The sequence below is a fragment of the Schistocerca piceifrons genome, chromosome 1 (assembly GCF_021461385.2).
Source record: "Schistocerca piceifrons isolate TAMUIC-IGC-003096 chromosome 1, iqSchPice1.1, whole genome shotgun sequence".
Classification (NCBI taxonomy): domain Eukaryota; kingdom Metazoa; phylum Arthropoda; class Insecta; order Orthoptera; family Acrididae; genus Schistocerca; species Schistocerca piceifrons.
The window spans coordinates 101,774,261-101,792,783 of NC_060138.1; the positions used below are offsets into that span (position 1 = coordinate 101,774,261).

The following is an 18,523-nucleotide window of genomic DNA, read 5'->3' on the forward strand; positions in this document are numbered from 1 at the left end:
CATGAGTGGGACAGTGCACAAATGGTTCAACTCGTACCTAACTGGAAGAGTGCAGAAAGTTGAAATAAGTAGTTCTCGTAACATGCAAAGATCAGCACATTCCTCAAACTGGGGAACTATCAAGAATGGGGTTCCACAAGGGTCAGTCTTGGGTCCTTTGTTGTTCTTATTATATATTAATGACTTACCATTCTATATTCATGAAGAGGCAAAGTTAGTTCTCTTCGCTGATGATACAAGTATAGTAATCACACCTGAGAAACAAGAATTAACTGATGAAATTGTCAATACTGTCTTTCAGAAAATTACTAAGTGGTTCCTTGTAAACGGACTCTCACTGAATTTTGATAAGACACAGTACATACAGTTCCGTACAGTGAATGGTATGACGCCATTAATAAATATAGACCTTAATCAGAAGCATATAGCTAAGGTAGAATATTCCAAATTTTTAGGTATGTCCATTGATGAGAGATTAAATTGGAAGAAACACATTGATGATCTGCTGAAACGTTTGAGTTCAGCTACTTATGCAATAAGGGTCATTGCAAATTTTGGTGATAAACATCTTAGTAAATTAGCTTACTACGCCTATTTTCACTCATTGCTTTCATATGGCATCATATTTTGGGGTAATTCATCACTGAGGAATAAAGTATTTATTGCACAAAAGCGTGTAATCAGAATAATAGCTGGAGTCCACCCAAGATCATCCCGTAGACAATTATTTAAGGATCTAGGGATATTCACAGTAGCTTCTCAGTATATATACTCTCTTATGAAATTTGTTATTAACAACCAAACCCAATTCAAAAGTAATAGCAGTGTGCATAACTACAATACTAGGAGAAAGAACGATCTTCACTATTCAAGATTAAATCTAACTTTGGCACAGAAAGGGGTGAATTATACTGGCACGAAAGTCTTTGGTCACTTACCAAATAGTATCAAAAGTCTGACAGATAACCAACAAGTATTTAAGAAGAAATTAAAAGAATTTCTGAATGACAACTCCTTCTACTCCATAGAGGAATTTTTAGATATAAATTAAGAAAAAAAAATAAAAAAAATAAAATAAAAAATAAAGAAAAACAAAAAAAACACAAAAAAATAAAGTTGTTATATTAACTGAAGTATGTTGTTAAATTAACCTAATTATGTCATGTATTGGAAAGTTCGACTCATTCCACATCATTACGAAATATCGTATTCATGATCCATGGAACTAGTATTAATCTAATCTAATCTAATCTAATCTAATCCAAATTTTTTATTTTATCAGTTATAATTGATATAATTTTTAATAATTATTAAATTAAAGAAACCACATAGGTTTATTATAAATGAACATAAATACTGCAATATACATAGAAACGTATCTGATAGAATTTTTTTTCCTGTTTTTGGGAGGTCAAAATCTATAAGAAAATGTTAAAAAATCCTATGCAGTTTTTTAGTTGCGGACCTGTGTTATAGAATATGAGTCATGTGGTAAGAATACGTTACCGTCGCAAGTAAATGTGATGAATGAAGAGCAGGCGAGATACCACAAAGACGTCTCACAGAAATGAAAACAACGAATAAGTGGGTGTGGACTATGTTAGGAATCCAAGAGTCAAGACTTCCAAAACGGAAGACACCTTCATAAACGTTAATAACATATGTTTTGGCAGAGCATAGAGAAACTGCGTGATTGTGAAACTGTTGCTTTCATTTGTTACAGTTTATGTGACAAACTATAATGTCCTCATAGTTTCCTTTGGAGTGATCACATTCACATTCATACGAGCACCCATATCGGGCAAGGAGACATATCTCACTCACTTATGAGTCGTACACATTAGGTGCGTCGATAACGGTTTCTTGTCATATGACACACACACTGTTCCTACTGCCGTATATGACACACTAGACGTATTTTCCGGTGGAGGATTCGGTTGACTTGTCACCTTGTCATCAAACATTTGCGGTTCCCATTCGAAATCCACTTTCTTTCGGCTGCTGATAGAGTATTTGTGCAGAATCAACTGTCATTATAGGTCCCCACCTTACACCTCGCAGTTGCAAACGGTCGTTACACCGTGACACAGACAAAAATTTGAATAGAGCAAACAGCAAGCGCAAAAAAATTGACATGTGGGAGGTTTGACCACAGATCAACCACTTCTTTTAATCTCATTTTTTTGTGATTGATCGTTGTATTTGTTTGTGGCGGACGTCCTATGACACTTGCTGAAGTCCATCGTTGATACATTAAGTCAGTTTTTTTTTTTAATTATTATTACAGAGGGCAGCTAAACCTCTGACCGAACACGCTGAGCTACCGTGCTGGCGCCTCACTTGGCAACCCACAACCGTAACCACTAGACCACGATGCTGTTTCGTTCAGCGACACCCTTATATTGCACTTGGACGGCTCACTCTTTCTATTTTACTTTTTTTTCACAATTCAGTTTCTTCCTGTTTTCATGCTTGATGTGTGTTCAGCTATTGTCGGCCGATAGGGTGTTTCTCTTGTAAGAAGGATTATTGAATTTCCACAGTGTGGTCTTCTATATGGACATTTCTAATTATTTGGCTTATTTGGTCAGTCCTGTTTTCATCGGGAGTGATTAGCCTTTTTTATATCAGAAGTAGTTTTTGCTTACCACGTTCACCCAAAATACAAATAAATTCATTTTGTATCTCTTTTGATAAATACGAACATAAGCTCTTTGACCCACGAGCGGACTCTTCAAGTTTTAAACAATGCTCAATAGTGGATTATATTTCGTCATCAGTTGCACCAGTTCTAAGAAATTTGTTTTCCGATGAATCGTCTTCTCGATGACTGCAGAAAGCAAGGTTTTGCTCGGCTAAAAGTAGTGTAATATCTATAAGACGAGTGTGTTATCGACACATACTGTTTGTTTGACATCACGTTGTCACATAAATTGCTAAGAGTCAATTGAAAATGGCAGAAAATAATGCATGTAGTGCAATTCTTTAGAATGCTTGACCTTCTCAGGTAAAGTCATTGTTTAACAGAACAACTATCACCTCTTCCACATAAAAGCATTATCATAGCTGTATGATCTTTGTGTTAAAAGAAGCTTCCTTGTACATAAATGAATAACTACGGTGTACTATAATATAACGCTTTTTTCTATATTATATAATGAATTATTAATTAAGTCTTAAAATTTGTCTTCCATTCTGCATTAGGCATGTTCCACTATATACAAAAAATAAAAATATAAAATTGTATTCACTGCTTCAGAACTAAAATATTTGTACAGTTTGCCAGATTTTGATATACGTATAGCAATCTATCGGTGATGTCAGGTAAGACACTAACACATTCTTTGCTCATACCGATGATGTAATCAGCCAGGGGTTCGGCTAGTGCACATAGAACCTGATGTGCTGCCAAAAAAGGTATGTGACGTTCTGTGAGAGTGTAATGTGAGGCAGTTGCATCACTCTCACAGCCTGCCACGTGAGTGAGAAGACATTCGAAGTACGAATATGTTTCAAAAGGTACTCGCTCCTCGTGGAGAAAATTCTTAACCTTCAAGAATTTATTCCTGTCAGTAGGCATCTCAAAATGTACATGGTCCTTGATAGAGCTATCCAGCAGTTACTGCGTTAATCGCGTACTTGAAGTAAAAAATTTCTTGTAGCCTTATTTTTCGACATTTGGGAGGAGAGAACGCGCGACATGCATCTGATCCAGCAATAGTGCTGTTTCTCACTCTGAGAAATTAACAACAAAACTGCATGTTTCTGGCATCAGCCAGTGAGTCTAGAAAAATAAAAAATTCCAACGACTTTGCATGTAACAACACAATCATCTGTCTTGCAATCCTTCTGGCTGTGTACTCTACCGTCTTGCTATTTCCAGTACGACACCTGAAGATGGGCTTCAAGAGCCCGAAATCGGTCGTGTGATAGTAAAAGAACTGTACAACTGAAGCGGTGTTTTCGCCCGCTGGTAAAATTCTCAGTTGCGGATGTTCCTCCAACAGGATTGTTTGTGTACTTGAATAGGCATTTTGGTATTCTGCCTCTCAAATGTACTGATTTCCTGAAGGCTCATTGGGAATTTAATACCATTATGTTTATAACACCTACTAATTCCAAAGTTAGTTGCAAGCCAGAAGCGACCACAGAAAGCAGTGCTTGTGATATTATCAATGGCTATAACATGCTGCCACAGGTCACACATCACGCAGTCCATGGCCACAGTGCCAGCGTGACCCCTACACATAGCTGCATCTGCAGTATCATGATAGCACTGTCCGACGTAGCCTCACTAAATAGTTACATTTTGATGCTGCTCCAACCATGCTGCGCCATGCCACCCCAAACTCACAAATGGCAGGCATATTCAAACGCCACCAGGGCTTTATAAGTGCACATTGAAACACACTCCTGAGTCTCATCCTGGACTACACTACTCAGCTCCAACGTTCTGCAAGTTTGACACTGCCGCTGTATCAACACCTTGCAGCCTACAACATTTCGGGTCATTTTCAATGATCATATTTTTTTTTCTCTGGCTGGCATAGATATCTTGTGCATTTGCATCAAGATTTTTTTCCTTTAGAGGTCTGCATCGGTTCATTTCCGAGAGTTCATTATAGCTGTCAATAACTACTTCAACTCCCAGATCTCCCAGATGTTGATCACTACTGCACGGTATAAGTTCCTCAAACAAAACGCCAATTCACCTGGTCCTATAGGCAGTGGCTTATGGAGTTATGGGGCATGATCCACACCTGCAAATTCGTATGTCCCTGCAGCAACTCATCACAGACCCCACATTGCTGACTGCTATAGTTCAAAATGTTACTGATTCTAGACTTTGGTAGGAAGTCCTAAACTCTCGAACCTCATGCTTGAGACTCATTTGTGTTATCGAGGCGCAGGAATTGTTTGACACTGCAGAGCTGGAAATGTCACTTGTGGTGGACACTAGACGCACATTGGTCTTCTCCACATGGGGTCTCTGGTCCTACTGGGCACTATAAACAACCTGCCGTAGCGTAATAGCAGAAAATTGCTATCCTGCCCCCAATGCTACATCTCTCATGATAGAGACACTTGCTGTTTCTGCTGAACCAAATGTTTGTTTTGCGACAAGACTAGTCGCATTCCAAACGTTTGCTCAAGGAAATTATGGGTCCCATCTGTTAACTCGGCCAACCATGGTTCTGAAGCAATGGACACCCACCAGGTCAATGATGATGATGCGGCATTCTTAAACCATTTGGCTTCTGAAGAGTCTTTACAGGTGCAAACCTGCTACAGCGTTTCCGCTATGCATGAATCAACTCGCTGGGCTGTCAGTCGCTCCCAGCATCCTTCTGTGCTTGTACGCAACCCAAAGAAACTTCTCATAACATTGTGTATTCAGAACCAGGATCTCCATTTCAAGTTGGATACTGGGGTTCTGTTACACTGATCTATAGTGCTTTTTCGAAAAGCTCTGCTCCCCAATGCTTGAGGCTCCACCAAAGACCCTCACCACATACAATAGGGATCACATCGCTGTCATTGGAAAATGTCTTCTACAGATGCACTAGAGATTCAGCATCAAGACAGTTCCAGTCACTCTGCTTCACTCTTCCAACAATCCTAAAATTTTTGGCCTCAACACCTTTGACATCTTCAGCCTCCAAATCTCGCATAATGTAGCAACGAACTATTCCCATATCCATAACGACAGCGACATGAAGCTCTGTGGCAAATATCATCAGCTTTTTGAGGACTCTTTTTGACGACTCGCTCAGTAAGGCAAAACAATTTTCCACCTACAGTATAACGAAAGATACTACACAATTGTGATTCATCAAAGCACGAGATGTCACCCACGTCATCTGCGAAGACGTTGCAGCAGAGTTCAGATGGATGCAGGACCTGCAGGTTATCACACTCATCTCTGTCAGTCAGTAGGCGCCAACCCATGTCATAGTCAGAAAATCCAACAGAAATCTCTGCCTTTGTGCAGATTTTAAGTCCATTGTCAAAGCACAGTCCGTTGTGGATCCACCTGGACAGGTAATGGCTAAATTACAAGGTGGCCTGTTCTTCTCAAAGACAGATCTGAAGGATACCTCTCTGCAACTTACATTGGATTACGTAACAAAAGCCTTCCTCTTCATTAACATTCATATCAGGCTGTTCCAATACAAGCGTTTATCCTTTGGCAGCGCTTCTGCTCCAACTATCTTCCAACACTTTTTACAGAAAATGTCATCGGAAGTTCCTTCCTGCTCCTTATCTGGACGACGTTGTCGTCTCTGGCAGGACTCCACAGCAGCTCCTCTGGAACCTGGAATGCCTCTTCCAAACACTCACCAATGATGGACTCCAATGCAAGTGGAAGAAATTAGAATTTTTCTCTATTAAAATCGAATACCTCAATCACATCATCGACTCCCACAGAGTTCGCCCTCCCATCAAACACTCGGAGGCTATTTGTAAGCTCCCTTCCTCAATGAATTTCGCTGAGGTCTACGCTTTTCTTGGGAAGATCTCATATTATCTTTGATTTATACCTAAGTACAATGCAGGTCGTTGACCCTTATATGCTCTCGTATGGAAAATTGTTCCTTTCGTCTCATCATATTAGCACGAAACGGCTTTCCAGACAGTAAAGAATGTCTTGCTTAGCGACAGATGTCTAGTCTAAGGCTACTTCAATCCTGCAGTGGATGCCTGCTCATATGGCACTGGGGGAGCTGCCCCACAGGATCCGCGCCAAGGACCTCCCAATTGCTTTTGCGCCATTCCATAAAAAAGTTCAAGTGAATTTCAGTCAACTTGAGAAAAGTTAGCCTTGACAATCGTCTTCTATGGCCTTTTCAAATTTTATCAGTATCTTCACAGATTGTAATTTTTTATGTTAATGGACCACAAGCCTCTCATCAGTTTATTCCACTCAGCCAAACGTGTGCTCATCCAGACAGCACAAAAACTCCAACTTTGGGCTCTTGCCCTGGCCAATTATATTTATGAAATTATTATGGGATGTCAGATCAGATACAAAATTTGATTTTTCTGAGCAAGCTTACTTTCACATTGGCCACACTGATGAAGACACGATGGTTACCTTTACGACTAACCATCATCAGATCGCCATAGATACGAGGCAAGATGGTACCCTCTGGCTCCCTCACCAGTTTATTGGAGGGAGGCTGGCCAGTGGATAGGAAGGTTCTTCCCCATGTGTCTCTCCAGCTTTGGTTCCGCAGTGGGACGTCTTTTCAGTCCAGAATGGAGTTGTGGCCTTACACACACCAAACGAACACACCTAACTGCTGATCGCTGCACCTTTGTGCCAGCAGGTGTCGTAATTACTTTGTAAAGAACATTGGGGCGTCGTCTGTAGAAAGCAGTTCACCAGGTGGCACTGCACATGGCTGAGCATGGACAAGTACATTGACGACATGACCGCACATTGTAAAGGATGCCCATAGAACCTGCCTGTCCCTTATCAACAGATTATTGACTGGCCCTGACTAGATGTCCACTGGCAGCCATTTCATATTGATATTGTAGGGCCATTTTTTGAGGTGCAAATGGCTCTAAGCACTATAGGACTTAACATCTGAGGTTATCAGTCCCCTAGACTTAGAACTACTTAAACCTAACTAACCTAAGGACATCGCACACATCAATGCCCGAGACAGGATTCGAACCTGCGACTGTAGCAGCAGCTAGGTTCCAGACTGAAGGGCCTAGAACCGCACAGCCACAGTGGCCGGCCATTTTTTGGGGTACACGATGTCATATTGTAGTGGATACTTTTCCACATTTCCTTTTGTGGTACCTCTGAATTCTGAAGCATCAGCCAGGACAACTCAAGCTTTAACAATTATATTTTAGCAAGAAGGATTACCAGTCACCATTGTGTCAGATAATGGTCCACAGTTACCTTCGATAGAAATCATGTCTTTCTGTAAGGCCAATGGGATCATACACATTAGATCGGCACCTCTCTCACCACAATCTAACAGCAAACAACAACCTATGTTATTCTTGACAGGTTGGGTCACCATCAACACAGACACTACAATAAACTGCACTCTTGACTATTCCCAGTCCTACTGCAGAACTTTCTGTTCCAGAGCATATTTGGATAGGCTTCTCCGTCAGCAGTTATCCATGGTGGGTCTCATACCAGCAACCCAGCATTACCAACAGCTTTTCCTGCACCACAGCTGCTGCTGCCAGACACATTGGAACCTGGGTCAATTCATCCATGGGCGCTGTACGATCTGCCACTGCACCCCCAACCTCCACAGCCCCTGGCACTGCACCTTTTGTTCTTAAAGTCCGCAGCACTGTAATGAACGCTGCATCTCCTGCCACCCCAGCCATGGCTATTGTCCTCTTTGCCATCATCTACTGACACACCCATGGAAGTGGACTCACTTACGACGATGGTTTGATAAGTGTGGTAAATTTCCATGAAAGAATGGAAAATTTTGTTGTGCTTTCATATTTAGTAAGCTTGATTATTTCAAGCATTGTAGAGAGAATTTCAACAACATACAATTCATTAGATAGCTAACTGAATTGGTAAGTGTGTCAACTGCGATTGAAAATGGAGAAAACCGAGTGTCATGCTGCTATTAAACATTTTCATTTGAAAGGATGAGCTACTGCACAAATAAAAATGCAATTGTATGAAGTTCATGAGGACTCTGCACCATCATTGAAGATGATTAACTTCCGGATTAATGAATTTAAATACAGACGGACAAGAACCAAAGACGAAGCTTGCTCAAGCTGTCCATTTGCGGTCACCACAAAGGAAACCATTCACAAGATCCATGATATGGTAATGCAAGACCGCCAAAAAAATTCTTGAGGTCTTTGAGAGTGTAGGCTTCTCAAACGAGTGAATGTATAATATCCTGCATGGAGAATTGCCTATGAAGAATTCGTGTGCAAAGTGAGTGCTGCAATTGCTCACGGTCGACCAAAAGAGTGCAAAGTGGGTGCAGCAATTGCTCACAGTCGACCAAAAGTGCATCCGGCATAATATTTCAACACCATGCCTGGCGATGTTTAATCGCAATTCTCAAGACTTTCTGCGCGAATTTTTGACTGTTGATGAAACCTAGAGATATCGTTACACATCAGAGTCAAAACAGCGGACGAAGGTTGGTGAAAGTGCACTGAAGAAGGCGCAGATCATTTTGTCAGCTGGTAAGGTGATTGCCACTATCTTTTGAGATTCCCAAAGAATAATCCCAATAGCTCACTTGGAAATAGGCAGAACCATAACTAGACCCTATTACCCTTTATTGTTGGACCCTTTGAAACTTGTGTTGGCAGAAAAAATACGAAGGTTGACATACAAAAAAGTACTATTTCACCAGGCTAATGCCCAATCCATACAGGAACGATAACGAAGGCAAAAGTGGGGCTTTCAACTGATTCCTCATCCATCCTATTTACAAGACTTAGCCCCGAGCACTTCTTCATGTTCCCTAACTTGGAACTTTGGCTTGCTGGAAGAAATTTTCATCAAATGAGGAAATGACTGTTGCAACCAACGAGTATTTTGCAGAGATTCACAGAACCTATTTTTCCAAGGGGATGAAAAGGCTGGAGGGTCACTGGACCAAATGTATATCCTTCTAAGTATGTTATGTCAAGAAGTATGGTGTACTCTTTACGAAACAGACATTTTTCTTGCTTTTTTATCAGACCTATCAAGCCATCCTTGTAAGTCACCAGAACAAGTTAGAGCTGCATTTTGCCTCCAGTTTATCTTTGGGTTTTCCAGACGCTCCTTCAGCGAATGCTGGAAAGTGGATCATGCTGGAATGTTGGTCAGCCATGTCGGGACCCACCTTCTGGCCTGACCTCATCAACATGCCTCAGACTCAGGCCACCCCATTGCCGCCATGGCCCCTCACACTAGACTGCAATGGTGAGACCTTTTTAGGGAGGGGGAAGGGGGAACAGTGTGGCATCATCAGTGTCTATACCATGGCACCTGCCATCACACAGCCACATATCAAACATCACACAGTCCATGGCAAGTGGTTTCTGGCTCTCGTGCAGTGCCGCACAGCCAGACGATGCAGCTGAGGCCCCTGCACATAGCTGCCTCTGCAGTATCATAGAGACACCAGCCAGCATACCCTCACAAAGTAACTCATGCTGACGCCGCTCCAGTCATGCTGTGCCACAACACGGCAGATTCACTGATGGTGGTCATATTCATACACTGCAAGGACTTTATAAGCAAATGTGGCACCACACTCCAGAGTCTCATCCAGAAGTATGCTATAACTGTTACCTCAGCACCTCATCACTCAGATTGCCTTTACCTGGACTGCAACTCTGCATGGAAATGGTACCAATCTGACCAGTGTATTCATCCACAGACTTTGCTAATCGCTGTTCCAGTGGCAGTGCTAGCTCATTTATTAAAGTTATGTATATTTTTGTTTCTTTTCTATTCACAGACGCAACAATATTTATCATTTTTCCTTGAAATTAGTAACAGCACTTTTATCAGCTATATTCTTTGGAAGGAGGATGTAGGACGACCATCCATGTACTGGAGCATACACATGTGGTGAATGTCCAAACACAGAACTCTAAAGAGGGCTATTCCCAATTCTCTTTGTTCGAATTCAGAGAGTCAGGTCTGCATTGACTTTGGGTACATTCATCTTCCAATCAACAATAGATGTGTCTCACAATTCTGTCATTATCACCTTGTTTACGAATAAAGACGATCCTTGAAACACCTTCCTTAGATGGGGAGTGAACTCACAGTGCATCATAGTGCTGCACTTAATGTTAAGATACTGTTGATCCTTTAGTATCTTGGAGAGCTAACTTTCCAGAGTGGGTAAGTACTCATTCATGAAAAGTATTAGATCTTGATACACAGCCAAATAACTGATGCGGGTGAGCAAGATCCTGTGTCCAATTGAACCCTGAATAACTGAAAATGGTAATACTGTGTAGCATACCTGAACATACTTGTCTTCACTTTCAAAATGGGTGGAGAGGGTACTGCTGGCTGATAGTTATTCACCACTAATACTATAAACACCATATCCAGATGATCCTAGTGTCAGTGATGATGGTGCTGCTGAACAGGCTGACTGATCCTGATGGTGGTGGTGGTGATGGTGACATTGATGGTGCTGCTGCTGCCCACGACAGACCAGCTGCCAACAATGCACTGCTGGCCACAGAGGATGGAGCGTGGGGTGTGTCTCAGCCACCATTGGTGCAGGCTTCGGCACTGCAGGCTGTGAATTTCCATGCACATATGTCAACACTGCTGCTCACAAAGGCCCTGTTGCAGATGACAGGAGTGGCAGCTCCAGTTATTAAGAATTTCTGAAAAAACAGCACAACAGTCTATAGGTATCAGATAATTTACACACACACGCACACACACACACACACACACACACTCAAGTAAAAGAGATAGTTAAAAACTCAGTGTCATCATAATCATCATCAAATTCTGAGAGTTGGCTCACAGTGATCCACTGACCTATAACGAATCACATGCCTTGTTGCATCTGGCTCACTACAGCAAACAAAAACAGAACAACTTTTTGTTAAGTATACATGAAAACAGCAGCACTCGACATGTGCACACACACACACACACACACACTATATGATCAAAAGTATCCTGACACATGGCTGAAAATTACTTACAAGTCTGTGGTACCCTCCATCGGTAATGCTGGAATTCAATATGATGTTGGCCCACCCTTAGCCTTGATGACAGCTTACACTCTCACAGGCATACGTTCAATCAGGTGCTGGAAAGTTTTTTGGGGAGTGGCAGCCCATTCATCACGGAGTGCTGCACTGAGGAGAGGTATCGGTATCGGTCGGTGAGGCCTGGCACGAAGTCGGCGTTCCAAAACATCCCAAAAATGTTCTGTAGGATTAAGGTCATGACTCTGTGCAGGCCAGTCCGTTACAGAGATGTTATTGTCGTGTAACCGCTCCACCACAGGCCATGCATTATCAACAGGTGCTCGATCGTGCTGAAAGATGCAATCGCCATCCCCGAATTCCTCTTCAACAGTGGGAAGCAAGAAGGTGCTTAAAACATCAATGTAAGGCGATACTGTGATATTACCACGTAAAACAACAAGGGGTGCAAGCCCCTCCATGAGAAACACGACCACACCATAACACCACTGCCTCCGAATTTTACTGTTGGCACTACACATGCTGGTAGATGACGTTCACCGGGCATTCGCCATACCCACACCATGCCATCGGATCCCCGCATTGTGTGCCGTGATTCATCACTCCATACAACGTTTTTCCACTGTTCAATCGTCCAATGTTTGTGCTCCTTGCACCAAACGAGGCGTCGTTTGGCATTTACCGGCGTGTTGTGTGGCTTATGAGCAGCCGCTCGACCATGAAATCCAAATTTTCTCACCTCCCACCTAACTATCATAGCACTTGCAGTGGATCCTGATGCAGCTTGGAATTCCTGTGTGATGGTCTGGATAGATGTCTGCCTATTACACATTACGACCCTCTTCAACCGCTGGCAGTCTCTGTCAGTCCACAGACGAGGTCGGCCTGTAAGCTTTTGTGCTGTACGTGTCCCCTCACGTTTCCACTTCACTATCACATCGGAAACAGTAGACCTAGCGATGTTTAGGAGTGTGGAAATCTTGCGTACAGACGTATGACACAAGGGACACCCAATCGCCCGAGCAGGTTCAAAGACCTTGAGTTCTGCGGAGCGCCTCATTCTGCTCTTTCACGATGTCTAATGACTACTGAGGCCGCTGATATAGAGTACCTGGCAATAGGTGGCAGCACAATGCACCTACTATGAAAAACGTATGTTTTTGGGGGTGCCCGGATACTTTTGACCACATAATACATATTCAAAAGTAATTGTACACACTTCGTGAGTGCAATGTACAATCGAAATAAGAGTACAATGTTAAATAAAGTTTTGTCTGAAACTGATTTATTATGCAGTAGAAAAGAGATTACAAGGGTAACAGAAAATTGCCGGCCGGAGTGGCCGAGCGGTTCTAGGTGCTACAGTCTGGAAACGCGCGACCGCTACGGCCGCAGGCTCGAATGCTGCCTCGGGCATGGATGTGTGTGATGTCCTTAGGTTAGTTAGGTTTAAGTAGTTCTAAGTTCTAGGGGACTGATGACCTCAGAAGTTAAGTCCCAAAGTGCTCAGAGCCATTTTAACCATTTTTTTTTTTTTTTTTTGTAACAGAAAATTAATTCTTTTCAGAGAGTAACGCTATGAAAGAACCCAAAATTCCACACACGTATGTACTGTACGTTTACCCCAGGATGTGTTCAAAATGATGTCAATATAAACGAAGACAGAGACGTGCTCGACTTTTCTCAACTCTCAGAATGTTGCACGTTCCGTTCATCTTATTCTGGAACGTTGCACACCAATTGTCAGTTCACTGATGTTGTTGCGCTACGTTCTCAATAGCAACAGCATGCAAGAGCTCTTTGAGATGGCCACGAAGATAGAAGTCTAGGGCTTAAAATCCGTAGATCTGATGGCCCAAGCAACTGATTCTGCAGACCTGTCGACTTATCAGGATAAGCAACTCTGAGATACTCTCTTGCCACCTGACTGAAATGAGCAAGGGCTCCATTGACAAAGCAACACCAGTCGATATGCAGATGAACACGACAGGTCAAAAGCCTATACTGGCCCAGAATGTAATGCTTATCGAAAATGACGTTATGCATCATAACTCGTAAATAAAACAGTTTCAGAAAAAAACAGTCTGCTCTCATATTGATCTGCACATCACACCCACGAGGTGCGTACAGTTACTTTTGAGTCACCCTGCATACAGACGGAAAGAGGGCTATATTTCTTACATAGTAAGAAGTCTAGTTTAGTGTGGCCAGTATCACAGTCCATGAGTAAATATCTAATTGTCAGCCCTCTGATGTTGGCGATGCCGAAAATGATGCGAGTGCCTGAAAATTGATCGATTCTGAAATAGTGAGAATGAACCTGAATGACATTAACACGGAGATGTATATACAACACTTATCATAAGAAATTGTAGCCAGCAGCTCAATGCATGTGCTGATGTTTGTACACCAACCTCCTGATACTGTCAAAGCTGTGAATGGTCTTTGTGGTACAACATCATAATTGGTTGTTTCTGAAACAGCAAGAATGATACTAATAAGTAAAATGTGAAAAAATATAGGCGCTCATTCACGTATAGAGGTACGTTCATACTAACATCACCACCGGGATCCTGGGATGGAATGATTAAATCAGTCACATCATTATCATCAGGGTCCTGAGATGGTGTACTCGTAGGGGTTGGCCATAGAGTATAGTCATTCATCAATCGTAAAAACAGCAAGAATATAACAGTCAAGAGTATCGAAAATACAACCATTTACAGACAGAATATGACTAATACCTACATGGAGAGGAAAGATGGCAAACTGTTATCATCAACCTCGCCTTCGAAACGACGGCACTTAGTGCTGCCACTGCCACTATCACTACCTGACCTCTTCTTGATGACGATGATTCTAAGGCTGGTACAAAAATTAGAGGTGAATACTTGGGATTAGATTGAAGTGAAACTAAGCTTGCTAAGCCTCCATATATAGGCCAGGTTGGCGCAGCAGTGGTGAGGGTACATGTCAGCCAGCATTATTTTCGCTTCCACCGGGAGTAGATCTCGTATGTCACGGTGGCTCTTGGGGTAGAGTGTTAGGGACACTTTTTGCGAAATAAGAAGACATCGAAGATACTTTTAAATTAATTTATTTATAATCCAGTTAAATAATACTTTTACGTTATGTAATGCACAAGCAAAATAATTCTTCTTCTACAGCCTAAGGCGATACGGCGAAAGACACGCCTATAGTTCTAGATCTCTAAAAGTGGCATTCTTGCAAACACCATGTATCCATGACGATACATCAGCTTTTACGTAAATAATCGAGTCTGCGTAATAGAAATTTCGAATGATGTCGCCATGTCTTACCAAATTATTCCATCTTCAACCCAGTTGCATAGCGCACTCTTACGCATTTTGAGTCACTTGATGGTGACTCGTGTTAATGCGAACGTTACCATTCCTGATGGAAAGTTTTGAGCGGCTTCAAATTCAATATCAACGTCAGCAGGACCATTTTTTGTAAATTCGTTCTGTTTGGAGTGATCTACAACGGCGATTGGAGGTAGAGTCTTAAATTCCTTTGGACTGAGCTGGCATCTCTTGTTCTCTTCACTCTCACAGAATGCTTGACGAAATCTAGCATACGTACAGAAAAGCAGACAGTGTCACTTTTAGATCCATCTTTCTGTAAGTTATTAGAGTTGATACACCATATAGCTGCTTATAATAAGTAATCTTTATTTGCGACAGACTGCTTCAGCTTAATCGCCATTTTCAAGTGTTCTAGATTGATGTGACGTTCATGTTGCGTCGTTAGTGGACTGTGTTGTAACTGTGACTGTTCTAATAAGATCGTAAATGATGTCAAGATGTTGAAATTAAATGTTAATTACGACGTGACAGCAGTTTGACAGTGCACTCTTACGACGCTACAAGGCTTCCACTCATCTGTTGACAGTGGTTTCTCCATAAACCACCCTGCGTTTTGTAAAACGCTGAAATCTAGTTCTGACGCTGAGGTGCATGCTCTTAAGATTGATATGACCCCTACATTGCTCATGCAGTAAATTTCAACACCATTCAGCTTGTATGTCATTTCTTGAAACAGGAAAGTGAATGCGTTATGTTCAAAATGGCTCTGAGCACTATGCGACTTAACTTCTGAGGTCATCAGTCGCCTAGAACTTAGAACTAATTAAACCTAACTAACCTAAGGACATCACACACATCCATGCCCGAGGCAGGATTCGAACCTGCGACCGTAGCGGTCACGCGGTTCCAGACTGAAGCGCCTTGAACCGCACGGCCACACCGGCCGGCGAATGCGATATGTGTAAGATAGGATGCTGCAGTGGGACTCCCATGCTTTTTAGTGAATATCCCCTCCAAGTACAGGAATTTTTTGCTACGAATGGTCAAAGTGTCTTCGTGCTGGATGATTATGCATACCTCATCATTTTTATCCAGCACTGCCGAAGCAAAATGTTTATGTGAGAACTATTTCAGACCAATGATTCGTTCATCATATTTGACTGAAGCGACTATGTTGAATGTTGACATTTTTGCTGCATGGCTTCAAGCCTAGTGAGGTAAGGAATTGCCGATACTTTGATATTAGCACGTTGTGTTTCGGTTATAAGGTGAAGTGCTGTTGACTGGAGGTGCTTGTCGTATCTTGTATGCCTATTTTGCTTCAAATGAAGGTGTATCACAAGTCCTTCACAGCGAATATCGACGAGACAATCTTTCTGGTCCACAGTCCTCACCTCGAGATCATCTAATGTCTGAACAGTAACTGGGATGTCTCCATAATTTTATATGGTGGACAGATGTATGCAAGAATCAGTAGATTGTATGAATCAATATATCATTGAGAAATGAATTCGCTGCAATACTTTACTCGATTCAAATTATGCTAACCAGTAGTATATCCAGTGAATGAACTGACTCGTGAAATTTATTTGAACCCTTCTGTGGAAACCTACTAACGATCCAATTGAATTTTCCTTTGGAAATTGCAGTATGCGCTTAATCATTCTTATTTCTGTTTTAAGCTTGCTGACATTCACTCATAACACAAAACCTAAAGCATCAAAGTCATATAAGCCACGAAGTACTTGTCACTTCCCAGCTGTGGATTGCAGTTTTATGCTGTGATATTAGGAATAGTCCTGCTTTTTCTAAGCCTGTCAGCACAATACTTCTATCTCCTTTGCTCAGTTCAGATGGTGAAGAGTAATTCGTGCTTAGTACCAGCGATCGACCATTGGAAGTCAAAATGAATGACATTGCTCCTAATGCGCAGCTGACAAACTGGTATTTCTGATTATCATTTTTATATCTTGTTCTTCTTTGTAGCTGTCAGGGCAAACTTGAGACGTAGACGTACTCAGAGGTATGTATTGACCTTGTAGTAATACTGATTACCGCAAAAGCAGCGGCGTAATTCTTCTGGAACTCCAAATCGCAAGCAGCGGCGTAATTCTTCTGGAACTCCAAATCGCAGAATGAGTCAAAATATTAGACATTATTTTATATTGTTCTTCTAACATACGCCACCCAGTGAGTTCCAGGTACTGCCACAATATCTAAACTTACAATTTCACATTCATTATATTTCCACGTAGTCGTAGTGCATTCGACATGAACACTCCACAAAAACTCGAGATAGAAAACTTTTTGACGAACTTAAGCAGGTCGATACCTGTAGCTTTCTTTTTTTTAATCTACCATCCAAGCCCTTTCCTGTGTGATTTTAAATATAGTCCTTTCCCAATAGCCACAGATTCCACGAATCTCTTATGTCATTTTACCTCGTCAAGCTGCTGCAGCGTGTTTTCCTCATTTTTCACTACCTGGCAATAGCTGTCACACTGCTGGCTAAAAAACCACCGCTGAAATCACCGCCAAGGCCAGAACTATGAACGGAACGATCCCAGCTGATATGTTAGGCTATGGTAGGACTCTAGGCATTTTAATCAGTTTTCCTTTTGAGGCTCTTTTAGCTGCTGCCAATGATACCTGAATGCATTTTTTAAACATCCTTACATGCCCTTCTTCTTCTTATTCTCTTTATTGTTCCGTGGACGATGAGCTGCATTTACAACTCGACTAAAATTTAGCCCATACCTAATTTAAGTTTGGCGTGCATTGCTTTATGCACTAAATGCGTAGTGATTCGCTGGCCATACAAATATCTCTTCTTGAGTGTATTTCCTTCACACGATGGGCTAATATTCGATCTGCATCATGATATCCGGGAACATCTTTATTTACTGCGTATGCGATATCTTGATGTCTGAAGGCCTCATCTAAAAGACTGATTCCCTTGTCACGATGCACGAGCCATTTCTGTAACTTGGTTCCAGGTCCACAGTAGATATATGTAGAGATATGAAGTTCTCTAGGTGACTTATCGAGAATACCACTACTTTCAATGATGAGCTTCCTATCACATATGCTATTCTGCTGTGCTGTTTCAGGTTTGTGTTATTACAATTCCTCCAAATGTTGTACGACTAAGGGAAGCTGAGTCATTAAACAAGAGCTTTTCGCCTCTCACTTTATGACATTCGACGACAAAGACATCCGGTTCATTGCTTCTCTGTACTCTTCTGTGTAAAGATCCCTGCCACTGCTACCGTTTAAGATGTAATTTCTAGGGTTTGTTCATCGTTCCTTGGAAACTGTGTATCTGCTGATCAGTCTGGGGGAGGGGGGGGGGGGGGCTACGATTTCTCAAATGCTGTCTCGTCTTTTGAAATATGTAGTAAACTACCTACATTAAATCTCTGTTTGCATGGATCTACCCTTTTGACTGTACACGTAATTTATAAGCACTTTATCATGTACGTCAATTGACCTCATTT

General features: G+C 41.8%; 1 protein-coding gene across 1 annotated transcript in view; it reads left to right on the forward strand.

The window, feature by feature from the left end:
* Nucleotides 1–9,837: 9,837 nt before the first annotated feature.
* LOC124783274 (tyrosine-protein phosphatase non-receptor type 23-like) overlaps nt 9,838–18,523 on the forward strand; it is a 165,788-nt gene continuing 157,102 nt past the window's right edge. Inside the window, exon 1 of the mRNA XM_047254012.1 lies at nt 9,838–9,931. Within this exon, the coding sequence (XP_047109968.1) occupies nt 9,838–9,931 (94 nt within the window). The remainder of the gene's footprint in view (nt 9,932–18,523) is intronic.